Source organism: Schistocerca piceifrons, chromosome 2, assembly GCF_021461385.2.
Source record: "Schistocerca piceifrons isolate TAMUIC-IGC-003096 chromosome 2, iqSchPice1.1, whole genome shotgun sequence".
In the NCBI taxonomy this organism is placed as follows: domain Eukaryota; kingdom Metazoa; phylum Arthropoda; class Insecta; order Orthoptera; family Acrididae; genus Schistocerca; species Schistocerca piceifrons.
This window is the reverse complement of record NC_060139.1, coordinates 551,000,542-551,027,446: the sequence shown is the minus strand read 5'-3', so window position 1 is coordinate 551,027,446 and position 26,905 is coordinate 551,000,542. Positions and strand designations below refer to the sequence as shown.

Here is a 26,905-nt window from a genome sequence, read left to right as displayed (position 1 = left end):
TGAGTAGTCCCCGCCCGGAGATCCGAATGGGGGACTATTTTACCTCCGGAATATTTTACCCAAGAGGACGCCATCATCATTTAATCATACAGTAAAGCTGCATGTCCTCGGGAAAAATTACAGCTGTAGTTTCCCCTTGCTTTCAGCCGTTCGCAGTACCAGCACAGCAAGTCCGTTTTGGTTAATGTTACAAGGCCAGATCAGTCAATCATCCAGACTGTTGCCCCTGCAACTACTGAAAAGGCTGCTGCCCCTCTTCAGGAACCACATGTTTGTCTGGCCTCTCAACAGATACCCCTCCGTTGTAGTTGCACCTACGGTACGGCCATCTGTATCGCTGAGGCACGCAAGCCTCCCCACCAACGGCAAGGTCCATGGTTCATGGGGGGATGTGCTGAATATATTTATTGAATATATTTATTGAACTTATTTGGTGTGAGCTTCAAGTTTATCACTGTTCAAGCAATCTGTAATGTATCAGCACTGAGAGATAATTATACTTCTAAAAATGTGATCCATTCTAAGGAATTTGTTATACTAGCCCTATCACTTTTTACAAAAGGAGTACACCAACAGAATTCAGATAGGGTATGTAAACAAGAAAGTTTAAAATCATTGTGATGTAAGTCAACACCACAGCAGGAGTTTATTAAGGAAGCTGAAGTTAACCTTTTCAAACAGAGGAGTGAATAGCAGTTTATTTCTTGTTCCAAAGAAAAAGGAAGAACAATAAAAAAAGAAGCAAACTTCATGCATAAAAAGGGAATTGTGAATTCTTACTTGTTTATGTATTAAGATCAGTGAATTAACTATATTAACATCATGCAATAGAAAATGATTTGAATGTATTGTTGTGTGTGCATTAGTGTTCCTCGCACTATAAATACTTATATATTATAGAGTGGCATTTTGCAAAGTTGTTGTTAATCTGACGGGTAAATAAATGGTTGAACATTTAAAAAAAAGTGTATAGCATGGGCTGTGAAGTTCATAAATTAAATTTAAAAGGATATACTTTTAAAAGATCAATACGACTTGTTTTTCACTTCATAAATTTCATCCCATGCAAATTACATCATTGGCAAATAAAATGTACTGCTATTTCATAGATGGCATGTACCTTCTTTCCAACAAGTATTTTATTACTATCCACACTTCTATATACAGAGTTATTACAAATGATTGAAGCGATTTCACAGCTTTACAACAACTTTATTATTTGAGATATTTTCACAATGCTTTGCACACACATACAAAAACTCAAAAAAATTTTTTAGGCATTCACAAATGTTCGATATGTGCCCCTTTAGTGATTTGGCAGACATCAAGCCGATAACCAAGTTCCTCCCACACTCGGCGCAGCATGTCCCCATCAATGAGTTCAAAAGCATCGTTGATGCGAGCTCACAGTTCTGGCACGTTTCTTGGTAGAGGAGGTTTAAACACTGAATCTTTCACATAACCCCACAGAAAGAAATCGCATGGGGTTAAGTTGGGAGAGCATGGAGGCCATGACATGAATTGCTGATCATGATCTCCACCATGACCGATCCATCGGTTTTCCAATCTCCTGTTTAAGAAATGCCGAACATCATGATGGAAGTGCAGTAGACCACCATCGAGCTGAAAGATGAAGTCGGCGCTGTCGGTCTCCAGCATGTCCAGATGCATGTGTCCTGTAACGTTTCTTTCGCAGAAGAAAAAGGGGCCGTAAACTTTAAACCGTGAGATTGCACAAAACATGTTAACTTTGGGTGAATTGCGGATTTGCTGCACGAATGCGTGAGGATTCTCTACCGCCTAGATTCGCACATTGTGTCTGTTCACTTCACCATTGAGAAAAAATGTTGCTTCATCACTGAAAACAAGTTTCACACTGAACGCATCCTCTTCCATGAGCTGTTGCAACCGCGCCGAAAATACAAAGTGTTTGACTTTGTCATCGGGTGTCAGGGCTTGTAGCAATTGTAAACGGTAAGGCTTCTGCTTTAGCCTTTTCCGTAAGATTTTCCAAACCGTCGGCTGTGGTACGTTTAGCTCCCTGCTTGCTTTATTCGTTGACTTCTGCGGGCTACGCGTGAAACTTGCCCGCATGCGTTCAACCGTTTCTTCACTCACTGCAGGCCGACCCGTTGATTTCCCCTTCCAGAGGCATCCAGAAGCTTTAAACTGCGCATACCATCGCCGAATGGAGTTAGCAGTTGGTCCTGAAGTGTCGTTGCACTGTTATGACTGACTGATGTGAGTGCATTTCAAGCACGACATACGCTTTCTCGGCTCCTGTCGCCATTTTGTCTCACTGCGCTCTCGAGCGCTCTGGCGGCAGAAACCTGAAGTGCGGCTTCAGCCGAACAAAACTTTATGAGTTTTTCTACGTACCTGTAGTGTGTCGTGACCATATGTCAATGAATGGAGCTACAGTGAATTTATGAAATCGCTTCAATCATTTGTAATAGCCCCGTATTTTACCTCTGCCATTTTGCTTCTACAGCCACTTTACACTTGTAACTTTTTGTGACTATAGCTTTACTTAAAGCCACTCTTCCTTCCTAGTTACAAGGCAATTTCTGTGTCATCAAACCCATTGTTTAAAATTATATAAAACAACAACTACAAAACATGATGTTGATATAAAACATTTTGATAATGGCAATCAGTAAACATACCCTTTCACTTAGATCTTTTCAATGAATTAATGAGTTACAACAGTGGAGTGCATATTTTAGCAGCAACCATATCAAGTGACTGATAGTAGAGAATAATGCATTTGACAGTAAGATGGTTGGTATTAGAAGCATTAATTAAGAAATAATATATCAAAAGTAAATACAAAACAATTGCTTTTTTGGTTTCAATGCAGTACAAGTCTTTCTGACAATGGATAATGTTTGTGTTTGACATTATTCAAAAAACTTGTTCCTTTTAGTACATAAATCTAAACTTGTTACCTCTGGTTTAGAGAATCTATCCACTGGTGGGCATGAATGAACTTGGTTACAGAGCTGTGATCACTACTCTTATAATTTGTGTAGTTCAGGAGGGATGAAACAAAATATTGCCAAATTGTCTTTTCTCTCATCATTTTGTGTGTTACATGGACAGTATTAAATTACATACACAAAAAATTAACAATCAAAACTACTTGCACTAAATTTTCTAAAGCAGTAAGTGTGATAAACAAGTGAAAAGCATACATACAGCTCATGCACATGACAGATCGATGACCAATTAATGGCTTCTTAACTTACCGTAGGTCTCAGTCCCCGCACCAGTTGGTTGGAAAAAGAAAAATAGTGTAGCTTATTAGATTTGAAGAAGTAACAAAACCATGAACAAACAATCACAGAAGAAAGTATCATCACAATCCTTAGCATAAAATCAAATTTATATTAGTATATTATTTCAAATTTACTTCTTAGTTTAAATGTTCTCCATTGAAATTAAGTAAACAAAATAAGTGGAATTACGAGATTTAACTGGAATGAATGTAACAACATTGTAAGATTTTGTATCATGAGTTTAAGTACAACAAACAACCACAGACTATTAAACTGAGATGATAATAGCTTTTAAGTAATTTTAATTGAGTTAATTGACTTTCTTATAATTATACATGACTGAGATACAAACAGACCATCACTTAAAATTACTGTAACTGTTTTTGCAGGAGGTTTGTATGTTAATTGTTTACATAACTTGAATAAGAAAACTTAAGAGCCCTTTCTTATTGTTTAAAGCAATAAGTTCTTTCAACTCTCTCTGAAATGTGAAACTCGCTACTAAAGCTAAGTAACATGTGGTAGTCATTATTACCGTACTATTACTCACATAATTCTCAGGAATTCAGATGGCCAACTGTATTGGAAAGCACTGATGAACTGTGCACATTTATAACATTTAGTAAATGGGTCTCAAGTATTTTATTTGTCAATCATGGCTAATAAAATGCAATATCCACTAACATTGCATGAGGAAGTAATTCATAGGCAGTTTAGTTGAGATTTTATAATGTATACTGAAGACCCTTAAAATGGCATAACTATACAGTTATAAATTATGGTTTTGTGTGGTGAGTTCTTGAAAGTATCTGAAGTGTATAATTACTTAAATATTTCTCCAAAATGTATCACTGCCACTATCAAATGAAATGCTGATGACAGAAAGACAACGAGAGTACTTTCTCAACAAGACACCTCCATCACACTAAAACACTAAGAACTCATAATACTCCTACAATCCTGACAAAAGATACCAGTTTATTTACCATTCACTCACTTATCTCTTTCTGTATGTAATACTTTTGTGGGAAGTAAAGTGCTCATTCTTCACTGATATTTCAGTAATTCACAACTGGCAAAGGACCGAATATAATGATCAAGTGATCAATTATAAGAGATCTGGAACTGCTACATGTAAATTCAACACTTTCTCTCTTACACATATAGTAACTTTACATACAACATACATCTGATTGCTGAAATTGGCCACGCGGGATTAGCCGAGCTGTTTAAGGCGCTGCAGTCATGGACTGTGCGGCTGGTCCCGGCGGAGGTTCGAGTCCTCACTCGGGCACGGGTGAGTGTGTTTGTCCTTAGGATAATTTAGGTTAAGTAGTGTGTAAGCTTAGGGACTGTTGACCTTAGCAGTTAAGTCCCATAAGATTTCACACACATTTTAACATTTTTTGCTGAAATTGAATATACAGTTTTCTACCCTGTTGCCCAGTACAATAAAAGGGTGAATGTTTTATTAAGAGACTTGCTTTAGATATGACACTCAGTTTTATGCTAGTAAGAATCTGAAAATGTGGCTTGGTGGTTCACTGGTTAAATGGCAGATTACAAACCAAACAGCCAACATTCAATCTTCAGTCAATAATTGGATTTTTTTCTGTCACTTATCATTTCTCGCAATGATTTATTAGTGGAAAAAATCAAAGTTGCACCATGACTTGGAGTTCATCTTAAACTGCAGGTTCTGCTACAAATGTCACAATCTCTGCAAATGCACCTCCAATTTGCTTACGGCAACACGTCCATCACTAACATTCAACAATACTGATCCAATCCTAGTACAAAGACAACCCAGTAGGTGTTTTAATAAGTGGAACATACACCATAACAGAAGTTCTCTTAAAGAACAGGGCACTTTAATAAAAATAATTTACATGTGTGTGCAATGTTTTTGACTCTGATGCTAATGATTAATGGCTCTGTGTTATGAAACTCACTGCAAAGACAAGTTATCAGCATCACGGGCTGTTCTTCCTCATGCCTTTCATTCTTACAAACCAACAAGGTGAATCAGCTGTTTTGTTGCCACATCTTAGTATTAGAAAAGATAACTAATCCACTTGTATCAACAACACAGGATAAAGTATTTTCTTCATTAAGTTTTTATTCACAGTTTGCTGAATCTGTTATCTGAATATGTGAACACTAGTGATATGGTTACTGGTGAACTGTGACTTAGATGCCCAACACAATACTATCAACAACAAATGATCATCACGTAATTGGCAACATTTAGCAGTAAAAAATCAGGACAATGAAAAATGGTTTCTTCTGGTATTTACTAGTACTTACAAGTCACAGTTTGACTAAGTGTGATGAAATTATTCAGTGAAAATTGGAACTAATGAAGTTCATTACATACTATCCAGTGCAGACATCTGGAAATAAATTACAAAGAGCATTAGAGTGGTGATAACTGTGGCCAACTCAATGAATGAAAAGAAAATTGGTGGGCCTAACTGGACGTGGCAAGTGAATTCAGTATATATCAAGGTGTTGTGTCCAGGCAATGGTACTGTTTTCAAAATACTCAATTCTTTGCTAGATGATACAGAGGTGACTGGCTGAGGACAAAATTCACAGTTGGAAATTATTATCATGCAATTGCTGAAATAAATCAGCAAATTCATTTCTAGCTGGGAAATGATCATTTGATTACACAGTTTGTTATGGTAGTTCTGAAACTGTTAGCAGAGGATTCAATCAAGGCTTCTTGTATCTAAGGAAGACAGGGCTTTGATATCCACTGAATCAGGAGTGTAAATCATGTACTTCATATGGTGCTGAGAAAATGTTATATCTGAGAAAACCAGTAAGCATTTACAATTTTCATTCATGAATCCCACAATATTTTATTGACCAAGTCCATCTGTATGCTGAGAACTAATCTTATAACATCCTAATTTCACAGTAACAAGTTCATTTGATGGTTGTTCCCAATAATGTAGATTGGTATATGCAAAAAGAAACTCTTACAATGTGGAATGTGGAACTCTTAAAGGTGTAGCATTTATTAGGACATAATTCTTCATGCACAAATTGTGATCTGGAGTTTTCATAAACAAATGATAATGTATAACCAACCTACACTCATCTGTTTTCTGATTCATCAGAGAGAGAGAGAAAACATCATTATACAGAATAATGAACTACACACACACTGGATCTTACTTCCATTCGACATAATGAGATGCTGTTGGTCAATAGTGGACGAGACAGCAGCACCACAAACCATTTCTGAAATTGTACAACCCTGTCAGCAGAGTATCCTAGTGCCCTTTACACATTCATGAACATTCATATCTGCAACACAGAGGCCAATTGTTGTGGCTGTGTACTTGGTCAACATTGTCACATATTAACAGCATGTGCACACTCAGACACAATTTTTTTTAATTTGCACTGCAGTATGCATCTCTACTTATCTGATGTTCCCATGATCTTTTATGTTACTTCTTACAAATTGCCTACCCTCTGTGGAGTACTGTATATGCATTTTTTCCTCATATTTTCACATTAAGCTATAAAATGATAGACAAGAAGGTAAATTGCTTGGGGAATAAATAAATCTGTCTGGAGCTGTGTTGGCAGGTAAATATCCATGTTTTCATGCAGACAGCATTAATCAACAGAAATTATTCTTTTAAATACTGTACACAAGTGAGCCCTATGCAGCATATGCAAGAGAAAATTACAAATGATTTAAACTAGAAAAGAATATTCATAAAATAAAATATGTAACTGTATTCTAAAAAATATGTGCCTGCACTGCCCATGTATGAACTCGGTGGAGATTTTGATGTGCCAGTCATAAAAGTCCATCTTTGTAGCTAAGTGGTAGTGTAGTTGACTGCTGTGTGGAGGATCCAAGTTCAGCTCCTGTACTGCCAGGGATTTTGCCTTGGTAAGAAGGCCTGGAATGAGGTGCACTCAGCTTCAGAACACCAACTTAAGAGCTGCTTGAGTGAGAAGTAGCGGCCCTCAGCTTTGGAAAGTCAGCAATGGCCAGGAGAGCAGTGTGCTGACCCCATGAGCCCCCTCCACACCACATCCAACTGATGCCCTTGGCAGCCAGTCTATACTGAATGGTCCAACAGGGCCATCAGATGGAGTTTTCAAGTTTTCACTCATAAAAGGCACATAGTAAAGCTTGGAAATATGGTTTATTTTGCATGCATTATTAAACGTGTTTGAGAGTTAAATCATTATTGAACTTATTTTTAGGTAATATTTCACTTTGTTTCTTCTTGTCTGGAGATCTTAGAGGAGTTCCTTGAAAACTTTTCAGATTTCATTTGTCTCCAAAAGCATACATTCTGGGTGAATGAATCATTTTGACTATTTTAGGTAAATAAATCTTAGATAACTCCACATTCAAGCATTATACATTTTTCTTTGGGCAAATGCAGACAACAAAATGATTTATTGTTTTAACTGTACATTCTTCTTGAGAACTTACTGAACAGTCTGCTTGTGATGACTGAACACAACCAGAATCATCATTCCGAATGCAACAGGCTGTTTCTCTCTCCTTTTCCCTCCCCTTCTCAATTTCCTTGATAATCTTGGCATCTTTCCTCATGCAAGGTGCGAATTTTGCTCCAAGATGGATTAAATCGGCCTGTAAAATTTTAACATACTTACAAAATACCAATCCAAAATTATATTTATAAATAAGTCTTGGGGTAAATTCTATTCAGCATCAAGCTCCTTGTTGTTCCTATCATACATTAATGATCATTCACTTACAATGTAGTGAGATGCAAATGTTGTCATTATAGTAGGTAATACAGGTATTAAAATAAAATTTAGTTCTTTAGACCTCTTGCTGTTACTGAAATATTTGAAAATATTGACAGGTGGTTGAAGCAAATGGGCTGTTGTAAAATTTTGATACGACCATGTACAGAAATTTTAGTTCAGTGCTTCTTGCAGACCATAAACTATTGCAATCTATAACAAACTAACTACAATTTATTTAAACAATGAAATCCACTAAGAAGATAGTGTCTGGTTGTGGAGCTGCAAGCAGGACACAACTTTAATATGGTCATATAGATGTTAAGGTAGCAGTAGGATATGAATAACAGCTAATTAGTATAACTAAGGATGTTGAAAATCTTATTTTTTCCAAAGTCACACCTTTCCTATGTTAAATTTAGTCCGTCTAATCATAAATAATAGACAGTAAGAGGTTAATGATAGTTTATTATGAATTCAGTGTTTAAAATTATTCAACTAACTTATTAGAATGCAGTAGATAAATCCTTGACAACCGGTTGTTGGGGATGTTATCTGGCTGCAGTCCCGTAAGTTATTTGAACATTTGATACATTAGGAGAAGCTGAAGTTTCGTGTTGTTCAAAATTAGTTTCCATCAGTCGCCTCTGATTTTTAAAGCATACTTTGATTCATCCCTTATCCCCACAAGTTCTCTTTTGTAATGGGATTTATAGAACACAATGAATGAGTAAACTGTTAACAGCAAACCATGGATGTAATGGAGCCACAACTGTAGTAGGTTGCTATAAGTGATTAAAAAATGAATGAGTCCCTTCACTAATCATTTACAGAAAATTATTTTTAGGGAAATTTGACTTATAGAGATAACATTTCAAAACACAGAAGGGAATTATAGAAATCATTTATGGTGCTAGGCCTAGAACATATTGTATAAATCTAGCTAAAGAAATGAGGGTTTGACGGCTATTTTACTGCTTATAATAACAGGATGCATTTTCTACAAAGTGTTCCATTATTACAAAAAGGTGTCAAACACATGAGTAAACATGCATTCAAGAACTTGCCAGAGCTTATAAAATGTCTGTTGGGTAATACAGTGACATTTACAAAGGAATAAAAGAACTTTCTGTTGATTACTTCATTTACAGAGGAGTGAGAATCTCGTAAACGATAATTTTGTTCATGTGTGTTAAAGCATTTAAATAACGATGAGTGGTATTATTTTGTGAATGAAATATTCTTCACAATGATAGGAACTGTGCTGCTGATAGTAATCCTTTTTCATGAAGTGCCTTTCTGTCTTAGAATCATTGTGGATATCTTCTTTTCCACATACAAGCAATATCAGAATAACATCATCCAGATGTCAAGGAGCATCTGGCTGCAGGCACATTTATTCATGGATGTAGAGGAGAAGGGTATACAATGATTTCCATCAAAGAGTTTGCAGAAGAGAAATTATGTTATAAACTTGCTGAGCTTTCTGTTGCCACTTCTCGACATGTTACCTGTCGCAGTTCATCACACGATCTTTGATCGATAGTCATTTAGTGGTTTTTCTGGTGTTTCAGCAGTATAAATGACTAGCATTATCAAAGATTCACCCACTTCTTAGTCTGAAAGCAGCAATGGAGTGCAAATCTTTGATAATACAGGCAACTCACACTAGTAAAATATCAGAAACGCCATTGAGAAACCACCAACTGAAGATCTTATGATAAGCATCAACACATCAAGAAGTAAAGTTGTTAGACTGAAGCCTGCCAGAGTGGCCGAGCGGTTCTAGGTGCTACAGTCTGGAACCGCGCGACTGCTACGGTCGCAGGTTCGAATCCTGCCTCGAGCATGGATGTGTGTGATGTCCTTAGGTTAGTTAGGTTTAAGCAGTTCTAAGTTCTAGGGGACTGATGACCTCAGAAGTTAAGTCCCATAGTGCTCAGAGCCATTTGAACCATTTTGTTAGACTGATCAAGTTTTAAAAATAACTGAGTTTAAATCTCAATGTTAGTTTTTTAGGTACATTTTGTACAACTTAATTCCATTTGAAACTGTAACAAATGTAAAGCAGAATATAACTGAATGACAATTTCTTTGAGTGTGACATTATGAGTGGAGGCATGAAGTATTTTTTTAAGTAGTGCAGAAAATTTTAGACTATTTTGCAGCCTGAAACATTTGCAGGGGAGTATATGATGAGAAAGTGCTAGGGTATTACTTGTGTTCCTGTGTATTAAAAGCCGCACTGTTGATTCATAAGGCATGGAAAAGATTTCAAAGAGTACACAGGGCACTCACACATTGAAGAGTAGCATCACATGGTCTCAGAATACCTCTTCTGGGTTTAATACAATATGCATTAATTCTTTATATTGCAATATTTTACAATGCTTAAGTCATTCTGCTGCACTGCTTTAAATATAATTTACATATCTACATTTTTCCACACATCAGTTACTCAATGAATATGATCCTTGTGGTGCACTATAATGTTGATATGTTTATCTTTCTTTGTTCATGGTCCTGAGTATTCTACTTTATAGTTCATAGTTCTATTTTTAGAAAACCAAAGATCTCTACTTGTTTACATTTTTATTCACACTTTCTGAAAAAAGAGCAGGAAAAATGTACAAAGACTTTACATTCCAACTAGAGTGTGAATACAATATAAAAATCTTATAATGAACCTTTTAATTATAGTAGGAAAGTTCTGGTAGCATGTACCGGTAAATACTTTAGGAGTAAAGGGGACCACTCACCGAAAAGCAGAAGAATTGAGTTACACAAAAAAAGAGAGAAAACTTGCTAGCTTCTCGAATAAATCCTTTCTTGAGTTACAGGAAAATTACACACACACACACACACACACACACACACACACACACACACACACACACACAAAAACATATACACACACACACACACACACACACACACACACACACACACACACACACACACACACACACACACACGGTATAGGGAGAGAGAACCAGGAGGCATGAAGAGGGGCTGGGGGTGGGTGGCTAGAGGCTAAGACGAAGGCAGCCAAATTACTGGCTGGGAATCCAAGAGGGAGGGGTGGCAGGTGTATGGGCCAGGCATGTGATGGATAGGTGTTGGAGTGCAAACTGGCTGCCTTTCTCTGAGCTGGTAGCTTCACACCTCGAACCTCTATTCCTGCCTATTCCCTCTATCCACCCCACATGACACAACCCACACCCCACCTGTTGATAACTCACAGCTTCTGCTTTTTGTGAGTGATCTCTTTTACTCCTGGAGTATTTGCATGATAATGAACTTTGATTTTTCACTATAGAAGTTTCCTTCTTCATGAACTGGAGAGGGAACCACTGAAAGGAACATTCACAGAAAAGAGAAAAGAAGGAATGTAAGTCATTGATGGCTTGAAATAGAAACATAATGGAGTGGATAGTAATAGAATTAGAACAGTTATTTTGTTTCTCTTATTATGATATTCATTCAAATGAAGCCTGGTCAGAGTGTCTACCTTTGCCTTACACGTAAAGTGGCACCACATTACTGCATGTATGGTGGCGCCAAGTATTGGCAGAGAGACTGATGTGTGCACACCATTTAATGTTGCATAGTGCCAGTGTGGTTTCACGCCGAAGAGAACGTGGTCACACAAGTTATCGTCCACTACCAAACAAGCAGGTGAGTAAGTAGGAACAATGAGGAGTGATTCGAGTTTTGGCCGCAGAGGAAGTTGGAGGCTGTGAAATGTGTCAACATATGAAGGCTGTGTATGGCGAGTACAGTCTGAGTCATTCCAGTTTTGTGGAATGGGGCAAACGATTCCTTGTGGGGCGCGAGTCACTGGAGGATGATGCTCGTCCTGGACAGACTCATCATGTCATCACACTGGAAATGGTTGCAGAAGTGAATGCTTTAGTCTTGGACAACTGCAGAATCACTGCGGACAATATCCATTGGTGTTTGGACCTCTAAAACAAACTGCTCGTGGATATGAATTCACAAAGGACAACGAAGTGTGTGGTGGGTCCAGGCCTGGATCTGACAGCAGCCTACTAGCTTCTCCAAGGATGGAATCGACCAGTTGGTGTCAACAAAAGACTGAATGTGCCAACAGGTTTGGCTACTATTTTTGAGTATGTGTACTATGTATAACTCCATTTTTGAGTTAATAAAATCATTACTGTTTCTTTACGCTAGTGACCGCGTTTCATTTGAATGCCCTCTATACATTATGGGTTTCCTTCAGTTGCTTACATTTCTTTCCCTCATCATAATGTTTCAGTTTTGTACATTTTGTATTTAGTTTTCATGAAAGACTTTTCTACCCTATAGAATACTAGAGTCATGACTTTATTGTGATAATGTACATGCAATTTGACCTCTAAGATTTAATGAATCTCATGATTTGTTATAAATAATGCACAATTCTGTTGACTTTCACATACCTGCAGATGTGATAACATTTTATTAAACCAACATAATTACTCAGCAGATTTATTGATTTCTTCTGTGCAATAAAACTTTTATTTATCTCAGTTCTTGCTAAATGAAATTCCACATCACAGTGAATGGGGAGCTCAGGTAAGGTATCTTGCTGCTTCAACCTTGTTCACTCATTTAATCCCACAACACAGCCACTGCTTTCAGTTACATTTGTTGAAAGGGTTCTCTGTTTTGTTAAATTATTTGGTCTTATCAATATTTAGTTTCCACTACTAATGAAGTTATTGAACATAAATGCATGTTTTGTTTTGATATACATTTCTGTTTAATTTTATAAGATACCAGATTAGCCCATCTGTAAATATTAAACTGCAGCTGTGGTAACTACATTTCAACTAACATAACTGCACTGTGTTCATAGGTGGATTATGGACAAGATCATGTGTATAATGAATTATTTGTCCCAGATACTTTTGCTGCATGTCATCTTCATGAAATGTAAGTGGTCATTATATATTCATTTTACTACGGGTCCTGAATTAATTTGGTTTCAGAACATATGCCAATATTGCTTAACATATTGTCAGCTCTTGTATTTAACATTATACAGGAAATTTGTGATTACCTCTAATTTACAAATATTTATAGGAAGTAATGAATTAAGCCATCTTAAAATACAAAACTGTAAAAAAAAAGAAACCATGGTCATAAGAAAGCTTTGTGAGCCATATATTTGAAAAATGGGCTCTGTGCCAATATTTCACTCCCAAATTCCCTAGATTTGTTTCATTGAAGTTATTCAAACAGTAATTAATTATTATTTTGAAATGGTAGTAGTGTGGCTAAGCACATATTCATTTAGTGAAGTAAAGTACTGTACTTGCAATTTGTTTAGTTGCATTCTACATGACACAGCAGCAGGAACTCTGGATTTCATAGCAAAGTTGTGGCACATCAGTGATTCAAAATTGCACAACTTTACAAAATTTCATTTGCCATTAGTGCCTATATTTTTATAATGAATTAACAATATCCTGAATATTTTAGGCAACATATTCTGAAACTGACTTAGCTCTACCATCCTTTTGTAACTTACTGCTCTTGGCCCTATCCAGAAGTTAGCTGGTTCCTGGTAATCCACTTGTTGAAGAGACAGACTTGTTACCAGTACCTGAAACAAATAAGATAAAGAAGTAGAAGTTTTAACAGCTCAAACAAAAATCACTTCATTTATGATAGATATAATATTATGACAAAATAGTTATGACTGTATAACAAAATAGTTATGATTATACGAAAATGATCCCTTCAGATACCAAAAATGTCTGTGTTCCTGTGCACTGAATCACACAATGTGATATCCTGGGTAGGCTGTAAAAGAGGGCATTACGCTAGGCAGTGTAGGGAGAATGTTTGGTTAAGATGCTGCAGCCCATGGGTACCAGGGATATTTAGGCAAAAATAGATGGCAGGTAGCTGAAGACAGAGTTTGTTGTAAATATGTTTTTATATGAATTATGGGTTTAAGAGTCTTCCAGGAAGCTATGCACGCAGATACAGAGTTTTATGTTCACAGAGTGTTTGAGTTGTCTGTGGAGTTTTTTCCTTCTTTTCAACTTCTGAACCATAATTTTCTGCTTATTATATTCTCTAGTAAGTTGTTATAGACACTGGTACACCATTAACAAAGTAAAAATAGATCAATGCCACAGCAGTAACATACGTTGCATGTTTTTCCATCATATGGCAAAACGGCTCAAAAAATATGCAAGGTGGAGATCAGTGGGTATAATAGCAGAAAATCTACCTAATATAGCTTCCTGAAACAGTGTATGGAATAATTGGAGAATGTATCAAGTATCAGGAGATTACAACAAAGCAAGTATTATGAATTACATACAATTGTTTAACCAAAAAATGGAAAATCCAGGATGGAATGTAACAATATTATGAAAAGGAAAGTTGCTACTCTCTCTCACACACACACACACACACACACACACACACACACACACACTCACTCACTCACTCACTCACTCACTCTGCCGTGTGATTTCAGTTGCCTGAGACTGCAGTCGTGTGTGTGAGTTGCACTAGCTTGTGTGTGTGTGTGTGTGTGTGTGTGTGTGTGTGTGTGGAGGGGGGTGTCTGTCGTCTAGTTTTGATGAAGGCCTTACTGGCCGAAAGCTTTATTTGTGACAGTCTTTTTTGTCATATCTATCTGTGACTCAGCATCTCCACTACATGGTGAGTAGCAACTTTCCTTTTCATATTATTGATACAATTGTTTAAGGGACATAGGTTGTAGCTGGAAAAGCACCTGAATTTAACTAAATATATCAGTGGTATCACAGAGCACATGAAATACAATACACTGAACAGATTTCTCAGGCATGAGAGGTGAAGTTTAGGGTCAAGCGATTGTTCTCCGGACATTATTATAAGAAATGTGTCTTTATAATGAATTCTTTCTTTAGTAAATAGTGCGTGCTATGTTCGTCTCTACGAACTTGTGTAATTATTTCTCACAATATGGTGATGAGGCACAACAGGTCATTAGGATAGTGCGTAATGTGAAGTATGGGAGAAGTAGGATGACAAAGATGAGTAGCATATTGTTAAGGCTAAGTACAGAGTCAAGGAGGATAATACTGGGAAAAGGTTTTGTATATAATGTTTGTATTGTCAGTGAGATTACTGTTGTAGGATATCTCCTGCATTCCCACACCCTTATACCTATGAGTGGTTTGACACAGCTGCCAACATAAACTGGTGATGGTGATGATGATGATGATAAGGCTTTAAGGATGGATGATAGCAAGGGCTTTAGAGCTCATAATAAAAAGTAATGAGATGAGTGTAGAGAAATATCATAAAATGACTAAAATAAGAACTGCGGATAAAACCGTAAAGAAAGTCCGGATTAACTTGAACACATGCACTTGCATACAAGGTAATGAAAATGACATTATCAGATCTCACACGATGCAAAAAGTGAAAAAGTGGTGGAAAGTATTAAAAGAAGTCTGTGGACAACTGCAGCTGGATGATCACTGGAAGAAAAGGGTAGATCATTTACATATATTGTAAACAGCCCTCTTGATGTAATGTAGAAACTACTTCTACCTCCATAATTTCATCCCATTAAGAATAATGCACTGAGTCCTATCTCTTAGAAAGCTCCGAATCAAGTTACAAATCTGGCCTGGTGCACTGTAAGCTCGTATTTTGTTCTCTAAACAAAAGTGCAGAAATATATTAAATGCTTTCCAGATGTCAAGGAACAAGGTGTGAACTTAAGTGCCTCTGTGTATAGTTCTCTGAATTTTATGGAGAAACAGAGTGAGCTGTTTTTGCAAGATCTCTGTTTACAAAACCCAAGTTGGTTTTGTAGAGCAGTTTTTTTATTCTTCAGAAATGGCACAATGTATAAGCACAGAATATGTTCCAAAATTCAACAGATTGAAATCATTGATAAAGACCCATAATTATGTGCATTGTTTTACTGACCTTTCTTGAAAATGGGAATAACTTGTGTCTTTTTCCAACTGCTTGGTACCCTACATTCTTGGTAGTGGGAGTACAGAAGAGGTGTGAGATGTGAGGGGGAGGGCTACAAGGGAAGGGGTGGGTGAAGATGCTGTGCTAGCTGTGGAAGCATGCAGGAACATTGTGTGGGCAAGAAAGGCTGCTAGGTGCAGCATTGTGAGGCTAAATTTGGAGGGTGGGGGTGGGGGGGAGGAGCAAAGGGGAGAGTAGAGAAGCAGAGAAGGGGAAAGCACTATGCAGATGTGCTTGCAGGATAGAAGGCATATGTAAGGCTGGAGCAAGAGTAGGGAAGGGGTAGGCCAGTGGAGAACAGGAAAAAATATGTATCGGAGGAAGAGTTCTCACCCATGTAGTTATGCTATTGGTGGAAAGAATCTGTGAACCCCAACCTATGCATATCCTTGTCTGTCCCTATTTAATCTCTGCTCCCATCCCCTCACCCCATGGCTCACAGTCCAGCAGCAGGCCTAAGTGCAAGACCAGTCCCATACATCATCCCACTACTACCTACTCCAGTCCTGTCACAGCCATCTCCTACTGTATCAAAGGCAGGGCCATATTTGAAAGTAGCCATGTGACCTACCAACTTAGCAATAATCATTGTGCTGCGTTCTACCTGGGCATGACCACCAACAAGCTGTCTGTCCATGATAATGCCAAACTGTGGTAAGAGACACCTGGACCATCTAGATGTTGAGCCTGCCATCCAACATGATATCCTTGACCTTAAGACTGCTTCACAGCCTGTGCCATTTGGATTCTTCCTACCAACACGAGTTTTTCTGGATAATGTAGGTGGGAATTATCACTGCAATATATCCTTCATTACCCAAACCCCCCTTCATTACTCCCTGTCCTCCAACTGCCTATTCCCCTCCCTTCTCCCACTTCTACTTTACAACGGATTTCTATCTGGCCAGTGCATCTGCATAGTCTTTTCTCCTTCTCTACTTCTCTCCTAATCCCTTTGTCCCCCTCCCCTCCCCCCCCTCCAACACTTGAATCTTCCCCAACCCCTACCCCTGTATCCCTGTTCCTCTCCAATTCACAGTTCTTCTGTACTATTTATCCCATCAAAGGCTTCAGTTGTAGTTGGGCCTTAGTGGCCAGAGATGACAGTGGCTATGTGTGAGAGTTATGCACCAGTGAAACTGTGTGTGATTTGTTTTGTTTGTGTCCGATAAAGCACCTATAAAAATAGCTGATAATATCTAGAAATCATTTTCCAATGAACATGTCTACCACGCAATGCTGCTCTATCCGTTTCTTATTGTTATTTCATACCAGTGTTTCTATTGATGGATGCACTATTAATTAACCGTGTATGCTTTTCTCTTTGAGAAGGCCTGGGCTAAATTATGAAGTTCTGTTTCCAGACCTCTCCTTCAAACCTAACATATGTATCTGAACCATAAATAGCTTTTCAAAGTTGCACTTGTTTCATGGTGGTCTTGAAGGCATGGCAGTAAATTTTAACAATGTCTGACTACATTTCTACTGTCTTTCTTTAATTTACCAGAGACAGTAATTACCACTGTTGACAAATTTATGATGAAATTATAGTACTTAATTCCAAATCAGCAGTAACTAATTTAGATTTTGAATCTAGGATGTTGAATGCATACAGATTTAAACTTGATCTTGCAACCATACCTGGCCTGACCTGTGATTCAGATCTATACCAACAGGTCCCAGTCCATAGCAGGCTATTGATATGATGAGAATGAGAACCTGAACTGTTGTTACCCAGTATGTAAAAAAGGGACGGTGGTCCTCTGTGTCATCCAGGTGTTCCTTGAAGTCTATTCTTTTAGAATATGCTTGTCTCATGGATTGTCTGAAACAAAGATATGTGTTTATAAGCCAAAAATTAGTTTGGTACATCTACGATAGAAGAAAAGATCTAGTAATGTTAATAAAAACTGGATGATGACTGCTAAATATTAGTATAGTAAAAAGGAGAAAACTGTGTGTTTTCTAAGTATCAGTAATTTGAAGTTTGCTTATAAAATTAGACTTTAAATAACAAAATGAAAACTGGAATATCAATACACACAATTACTAATTCAGATCATGGAAAACATTTTTAAAAGTAAGAATTTTATCCATCATAGATGTGCAACACTACGACTGTAGTGAATAAAGGTTTCCAGAAATAACTGCAACCAGAATAATAAAAGGTAACTCGTTGCACTTAACTAAGGAAACCTTCATTTTTAAAAGTAATTATGAGTGTCTTCTTTCATGTTCTGTCTTGCGTATTGGGCAAGTTATTTGTTCTCAAAATGAAGGTCTTTCAGTTGTGGTTTTATTTTTTAATATATATATATATATATTTATTTATTTTATGAGGAAAAATTTGCTGAAAGTACGAAGCCCTCCAAATTAACTGACTGTGTATTTATTTGATAAGCTTTCTATAGCTTGCAATAAATAAGCTAAGAGAAATGATGATAATTTTGGCACTAATTTTCTGAACTGTATGAGTATATTATGGAGATTTTCTTGATATGAATCTTTTAAATAATCCAATGGCATTTCTCTATCTATTTTTTCACAAAATTTTCTTTTTTGCTATTGTTTTTTGTTGTCCTGGGGATCAGTTTTTCAAAAGTAGCACACTGGTAATATTCCCTCACTTAAATGATGAGAGCTTATTATTAAGGCAAGCCGGAGCGATGAAAATGACAAAATTCATCATAAAATTATTAGAAGTTTTCTGAATAAAACAAATCAAGTTTCACCCTTCTAAGTGAATTCTAAGTGTGTATTTTTATCGCTCCAAAATTGATGCGCCGCGTAAACGGTTGTAGCGACTGGGTGTGTCACCTCTGACGGCGCAGCTTACTGGCTGCAAGCAGGGTATCTTTGCGGAATTAGACAGTGTTTTGTTTTCCAGTATTGTATGGCTTTATCTCTGTGACAAGTGACTGTTCATATTGGTAAACATAAGCACTATACCATATGTGTTGACTTGTGGAGTTTGCTTTGTGTTGTTTTGCTTGTACCTGTTTTACATATTTGGTTTGTCGATATCAATATGCCCTGCTTCAGCAATCAAGTGTTTAAGAAAAGGCACAATGATTGGAAGAAGAAATCTTTTGTTGCTTTGAAGGGAGATGCTGCTCAGACTGCTTCACCGACTACTCCGAATGAATATGATAGAACTTCTTCCAACAAGAAAATGTGACAGCAAAGAAAAATTTGAAAACTATAAAAGTGACAGTAATGATGTGAATGAAATAATTAACATTTCCTTGCTCTCTAATATTTTGAAACATAATGTATTATGCCAAGTTTGCAAAGAAACAGGACTGGAGCTGAAAATAACTTCATACATTGGTTTGGCATGTAAAATGTTATTGAAGTGTAACAAATGTGTTGTAGAAGTTTTGTTTTCTAATTCTAACAGTATTCCTCATAGTGGTAATAGTGGAAAGAAGGTGCATGATATAAATGTTAGGCTAATGTATGGCTTGCATTGCATTGGCAAGGGCAGTGCTGCTGGGATAATGTTATATGGAATTATGAACTTGCCAAAATCACCAACCAAGTTCGGATTTTATAATGAATTGGTGGGATCTTCTGCTGAAGACATTGCTCAAGCAACAATGAAGAAAGCAATTGAAGAAGCTGTGACAGATAATGGGTATTGTAGAGATTTAACTGCTGCTTTAGATGGATCATGGCAATGTAGAGGTCATAAATCTCTAAATGGAGTTGTGACAGCTACCAGTGGAGACAGTTGCAAAGTAACTGATGTTGCTCTTCTCTCAAAACATTGTAGATGTAAGGGAAATACCAAGGATGAACTTAGTAAAAGTTGTGAAGCAAATTTTCATGGCACGAGTGGAGCGATGGAAGTAGAGGGAGTAAAAGCAATTTTTTCCAGAACACAGGAGTGGTATAACGTACAATACACTAACTATCTTGGAGATGGTGATTCTAAGGGATATAAAGCTGTAGGGGAACTCAAACCTTATGGAAATGAAATTCACATTAAAAAACAGGAGTTCATTGGACATGTGCAGAAGCGCATGGGGGCTTGCTTGTGCAAACTAAGGCAGACATTAGGATCGCATAAGCTTAGTGATGGCAAGACCCTTGGAGGAAGAGGAAGAGTGACAGACGAAGCAATTAATAGATTGCAGAGGTATTATGGGTGTGCAATTTGGCAAAATATGAGAAGCATATGAGGAGAGCAGCATGGGCATAATTTTTTCATTCTGCATCTACAAATGAGTACCCACAACATGCACTGTGCCCCACAGGTGATGACTCATGGTTTAAGTACCAATCAGGAAAAGAATATGCCCATAAAAACAGTTTGCCAAATGCTGTAATTGATGTAATTAAGCCCATATTCAGAGATTTATCACAGCCAAGTTTATTGGAAAAGTGTATACATGGGAAAACACAAAATCCCAATGAAAGTGTAAATAATTTAATTTGGATTAGGATTCCCAAGAGAGTGTTTATACAGATAAAAACATTGCATTTTGGAGTGTATGATGCAGTGGCAACATACAATGAAGGAAACATTATCAAATGTGATGTGCAGAAACATTTAGGTTTCCAACCAGGACACAACACCATTTCCACAATGCGACTAATTGATGAAGAAAGACTAAGAGGTGCAGGAAGAAGATAGAAAAGCCTACAACATGCAGCAAAAGCGAAGAAAAGACCAGTGAAACGGAAACTAACACTGGAAAGAGAAGAGGATGCTGATAATCCATCATATGGGGCAGGAATGTATTAAAAAACTTTGGAAGCCATTTCCTGTAACTTTATAAAATTTTCATCTTTGAGGAACATTTTCTCAAAACCTGCTAACAGTATATCAATAAAATTTATACACAACATTGTTTACTTCTTTTCCTTCCTTTTTATAACAAATTGTAAAAAAATATTTTATAATTCAAGAGTTATAGAAGAAAATGTGCAAAATTTTAGAGAAAAAATAAGCATCTGTTTAAAAAAATTGTAAAACAAAAACCAATAAATATTTCTTAACATGGCATTATAAGTTTGTAGAGAAATATTCACTGAACATGTAGTCCAAATTTCAGAGCAATATGTTTAATGGTTTTAGAAAAAAATGTTCCTTCTATTTGCTAAAATTAACATGGAGTAGATGAATCATTCTGGCTCCCCTTAAAGGATTATCCCCAAATAAGAACCTACTGAACTACAAACAATGGAGCATGACATATATTTTTCAGCAGAATTCACAAAGAAACTTGCTTTACAGTACACAGAGCACCATATGAATATAAACATGATCCTCAAATACTATTTTTAGCACCAATGGCCTTCATTCTTTTAATTTAATATGAATTTCACTATCCACAAAAAAAAAAAAGAAAATCTCTGAAGTAACACCTAATTAATGTAAACCTTCCAGACTGTCATATTTCTATGTTACCTTTACATCTGATTTTTGTTTAGTCAGGTTAGCACTATAGGTTGAAGGAATGTATGACTGGTGGCTTGCAGTGAGCTTTTATGACAAAAATATTTTAGGTGAACATTCTCAAGTACTGTATTTATGTGACTACTGTAACTATTATTCTGACTTAGTGAATTTTCAAAATTATACATTTAGGGCCCTACAGTCTTCTTATACCGTCCACCATAAACTCTTGACACATCCTTCTAGTTATATTTGAATTTTTACTAATTGTTGGATAGGATCTGTGGACATGACATGTAATTACAAAACAGCTGTACCAAACACAACTAACACATAGCTCATGCTTTAAATAAAGACAGGGGTGCACAAGGTTAAAAAAAACTGGTACAATGCATCAAAATTCTTCAAAGTAGCACCCTCCTGCATCAATACATGTTTGCCAGTAAGATTTCTAAGTGGTGTTGATACCCTGGGAGGCCGAGGTTGGAGTGTCCTTTAGGGCACTGGTAACAACTTTCCCATTGTCTACGGCCTCAAAACATGACCCATTTGTGAATGTCTCAAGCTGGGGGAGAGGTGGAGGTGGAGGTGGGGGAGGGAGAGGGAACTGCTAGAGCATAGTTGGGACAGGGGCAGCATTGCTTTATTGTTTTAGACCAGTTAATCCCTCACCAAGAAGGTGATGTGGCTGAGCACATTGTCTTGGAGGGCCTCCCAGGAACTGGTGATGTATGGTCTGAGGTGCACAACACCATTTTCAGTTTATTGAGCATTTCCACTTAAATGACAGCATTTGCAGTCTGTCTGGCAGGTATGAACTCATGCCAGGCTATACTACTAACAACAAAAAAAGACAAGGGACACTGCCTTCACTTTGGATCTTCTCATGTGTGCCTTCTTGGGGCATGGCGACTGTATCATATGCCAATGGGAGCTCTGTCTCTTTGTCTTAGTATTGCATTCAATAACCCATGTTTCATCTCATATTAAAAAATTACCAGAAAGTAGTCTCATTTCTACACAATACTAGGAGTTCTTCACAAACAAGCAGAAATCAGTCAAAATTTTTGGAACCAGTTTTGCACATATTTTCTGCAATTATTTGGTTGCAATATTGTGAACAAAGGTTTTGGGTATATCCACAGTCTGAGCTATCAGATGAACACTCATTCTACAATCTGTATTTAGAAGTTCACACACGAGTCACACTGTCTTCAGCTTTTCATGTTGAAGAGCATCCAGAGTGAGTTTTGTCATCAGCCTCATCCCAGCCTTATGAAAATGTCTGGTCCAACTGAAACAACTGTCAAATTGACAGGCATTCATTCTCAAGTACCTTTTGAGTCAGTGAAAACATTTTGGCAGCTGATTTTCTGTGTTTCACACAGAACTGATTGTGTACTGCTGTTCAAGTAGATGCTGCATTGTGGCTTGAACTGAACCATCAAGCAAAGGTTCATGTTGGGACATGCCCTGACTCTCTGGTGCTTGGAGGAAACTGGTTTTGGTCTACCAGGAAGTTAACAACCCCCAACAACTAGCCCAACCAATAGGAGTGTCAGGATAGAATTGGTAACATTAATTTCTTTTAACTTCTAGATGAACATTGTAGGTAACAATTTAAATCCTAAAAGCAATTGCCAAGAAAAACATTGGAAGTATGACGGCAGAGGTCCTACTAAATGCCACGTCCTATTTTTTATAAGTGTAGGATAAATGATTCTAGTATTGATGACATGTTAAACCCTATCCTTTCTTCTTCTTATTATTATTCTTTTTCTTCTTCCCCTCCTCATCCTTTGCCTCCTCCTCATCCTCTTTTAGCGTCACAATTTCACTAAAATTGTCAGTCAGGCCTTTGAATTACTCTCGTGTATTATTTAAATTGTAATTTATAGTATTTTTTCTTTTTGACTTTCAGATTAGCTGCAGTTTTTCTTGTAAATTTCACATGAAAACGTTACAGGAACTCATCCTCCACTTAACAGTGCCAAGAAAATATTGTTTCCATTTAAACTGCACAAACCAGTTTCATACCAGTATACGATCCCACCTAAATCCAAGTGAAACATATTACAAGAATCTTCTTTGAAAATGCAATGTGTTTAGCATCATGTGACAGGGGAAACATAGGAGTTAATACAGCTGCTTGGGAGAAAGAGGAATAAATGAAGTAGTTTTACTGACTAAGACTTGATATATTCTTTTAGAAGATATATTACAGGTATTTTATATGGAAGTGCATTTAAAACAGCTAAGAATTATTTGATTTTAAAACATTACTATGTGTGACACACTGCTACAAAACTATTATTGTTTTCACAGACATCACACTGTCTCAAATATCTTATATCAATGTCAAAAAGAAAATTCACTTGAGAAAAATATAAAAGTTATGAAACCGATGGCCAATACTTAGCTTCAAGAGGCTAAATCAATAGAGAGTGGTAAAAATCTATCACCTCCTGAACCTTTTACTAGCCAGAATTCCTGTCTCATAGTTTTACATTAACGACAATATTATGAAAAGGATAGACTGCTACTCACAATATAGAGGATATGATGAGTCACGTAAAAGCACAACTAAATGAGCAAAGGCACAACAAAAAGACTGTTATATGTGAACTTTCAGCCAAAAGGCCTTCTTCTAACATAGAAAACACACACACACACACATTCATGCAAGCAAAACTCACACACGTTATCACCGTCTCTGGCCACTGAAGCCAGACTGTGAGCAACTGCACCTAATGGGGGAGAGTCAGTCTCAATCGTGGGGGCAAGGGAGCCCATACTCAGGGGAAGGATGGACTGCGGCCCCTCTGGTTCTCAGGGAACAGAAAAAAATATAAGGTTATCATTTGTTTTTCTTTCAATAAAATGATTAGAAAATTGGTATTATGCAGGTTTTTAACAGGGTCCGAACTGAAACATTTTTTATGGCTCTTCACAGGTTGCCATTAATCTTCTAAAAGTATTCCATACCTCCAGTTCTAGCCCCTAACCACCACAGACCATCACATGGGTGCCCTTGTGTGGGGGTAAAGAGGAGGGTGGGGCAGAGACAAGAAGGGATAGCAAGGTAGGGGTGGGAGAGGGAGTAGTGTTGCTTGTGGGAGCATGTAGGGATATAGTGCGGACATGGTAGAGCTGCTAGGTGCAGTCGGGAGGTTTGAGGGAGGGGGGAGGCAGGGGAGAGCAAAGGAGAGAAGCAAAGGAGAGGGGAAAAGATGGAAGACAGAGAGAGAGAGAGAGAGAGAGAGAGAGAGAGAGAGACTGGTGGGTGTGTTGGTGGAATAGAAGGCTGTGCAGTGCTGCAGTGTGAGTGGGGAAGTGGATAGGTGGGAGAAGGACATGGAATGGCAAAGGTTGAGGCCAGGGGGTCATGGAAATGATGGATACATCAAAAGGAGAGCTTCCATATGTGCACTTCAAAAAAGCTGGCTGATTTCCTCTTCTAACCTTGTGCAGAAACAAATTTCTCATGGCTTGTCTCTCCAGTCACCTACCACCACTGACATTCTCATCATCTGGCCACAATGGAGCACCCCCTTTCGTCTCAGAAACACCCATGACTGAAGCAACTGAATCACATTCTCAGCCAGGGTTTCGACTACTTGTCATTGTGCCTATCCTTCCAATGCCTCTCACAGTGGTACTCAACCACCCACTGAATCTACGAATATCCTTTTCCATCCTTACTCTACTCATGTTCCCAAACCCTTGTCTCATGGCTCATATCCCTGTAACAAACTTAGATGCAAGCTCTGTCCCACACATCCTCCCACCACTACCTTCTCCAGTCCGGTCACAAGCATCACCTAGCCAATCAAAGGCAGGGCTACCTGTGAAAGCTGTCATGTGCTGCAATCACTGAGCTGCATTCTATGTTGATACAACAAGCAACAAGCTGTCTGTCCACATGTATGGCCACCAATAAACTGTGGCTAAGAGACAGCTGGACAATCCAGTTGCCAAGCATACTGCCCAACATAACATTCTTCACTTCAGTAGCTGCTTCACAGCCTGTACCATTTGGATCCTTCCTACCAACACCAGCTTTTCTGAACTGTGTAGATGGGAACTCTCCCTGCAATATATCTACATACCTGTAACCCCTCTAGCCTCAATCTTTGTTAGTCCCTGTCCTTCACTCACCTATCCCTTTCCCTGCTCCCATTCCAGCACTACATAGCTTTCTGTTCCACCAATGCACCCGCAGTATTTTCTTCTTTCTTCAACATCTCTCCTTTTCCAATCCCCCTCCCCTCCTTCTAACCCTCTGACTGTACTTAGCTGCCCTATCCTGATCCCACCATGTCCCTGAATGCACTCAAAGGCAGCACTTTACTATTTCCCTTCTCCTCACCCCCACCACCCAAACTGTTTCTCCCATCAAGCACAGTTGCTTGCAGTCTGGCCCCAGTGGCCGAAGACTGTGGTCATGGGTGTGTGAGTTGTGCTTGCATGCATGTTGATGTGTTGGCTACTTCAGAAGAAGGCCTTTTGGCTGAATGCTCACATGTGTCTGTCTGTGACTCAGTATCTCCTCTATATGGTGGGTAGCAATCTATCCTTCTCATAATATAATACAATGCTAGATTTTGCATTGTTATATTTTATATTAATTATTTATAATAAAATGTATATTGTTTCTTTTGAATGCATTATGGGAACAGCAGTGATCAATGTCTTATAAATAATTACTATTAAAAACAGTCTTGACCACAATTTATTTAACAAGGTGACCGGTTTCGACCACTACTGTGGTTATCTTCAGACTATTGAGTAGGAACCTCTTTGTTGGAGAATTCTCCAACAAAGAGGTTCCTACTCAATGGTCTGAAGATGACCACAGTAGTGGTCGAAACCGGTCACCTTGTTAAATAAATTGTGGTCAAGACTGTTTTTAATAGTAATTATATTGTTTCTGTCTAATTTTTACTTTTTTCTATGTTGGCAGAGTGAAAATCAAAGAAAAAGTAACCAATTAAAACTGATAAATAGGCAAAACAGAATAGTCCAGATCCAGCCACAGAAACTATGCCAACGTTCAGTACTGATGTTAATGAAAATCAGTTAAATTTAATCAGGACTGCTGGACCAAAATCTGAATTTATCTTCTTCAGGATTTATTCTATTCTATTGCTTGCGCCTTTGTCCCAAATTGTGCGCAGAGCTGGCGTGGTTAAATCAGATTTGGCATGTTAATTTGAAGGGGTGGCCAAATGCCCTTCCTGCCGCCACCCCGTACACCCCGGGACGGAATCAAAGTACCCCGTCTGCATCTAGTGTAAATCATGGAAAAGTGAAGATGTGTGTCAAATGTCTGTCAGTCGTGTACCTGAGGCGGGATGTGGGGACCAGCTCGGTATTCACCTAGGGGGATGTGGAAAACCACCTGAAAACCACATCCAGGCTGGCCGGCACACTGGCCCTTGTCATTAATCTGGCAGGTGGATTC

The 26,905-nt window shown here is 37.9% G+C and overlaps 1 protein-coding gene across 1 annotated transcript in view; it reads right to left on the bottom strand.

Moving 5' to 3' along the window:
* Positions 1 to 26,905, bottom strand: part of LOC124775577 (inactive rhomboid protein 1) — a 293,959-nt gene that overhangs the window by 81,227 nt on the left and 185,827 nt on the right. The window contains exons 7-10 of the mRNA XM_047250407.1: positions 17,679 to 17,862; positions 13,573 to 13,647; positions 7,753 to 7,914; positions 3,249 to 3,269 (exon numbers count right to left, since the gene is read on the bottom strand). Coding sequence (XP_047106363.1) covers positions 3,249 to 3,269; positions 7,753 to 7,914; positions 13,573 to 13,647; positions 17,679 to 17,862 — 442 coding nt within the window. The remainder of the gene's footprint in view (positions 1 to 3,248; positions 3,270 to 7,752; positions 7,915 to 13,572; positions 13,648 to 17,678; positions 17,863 to 26,905) is intronic.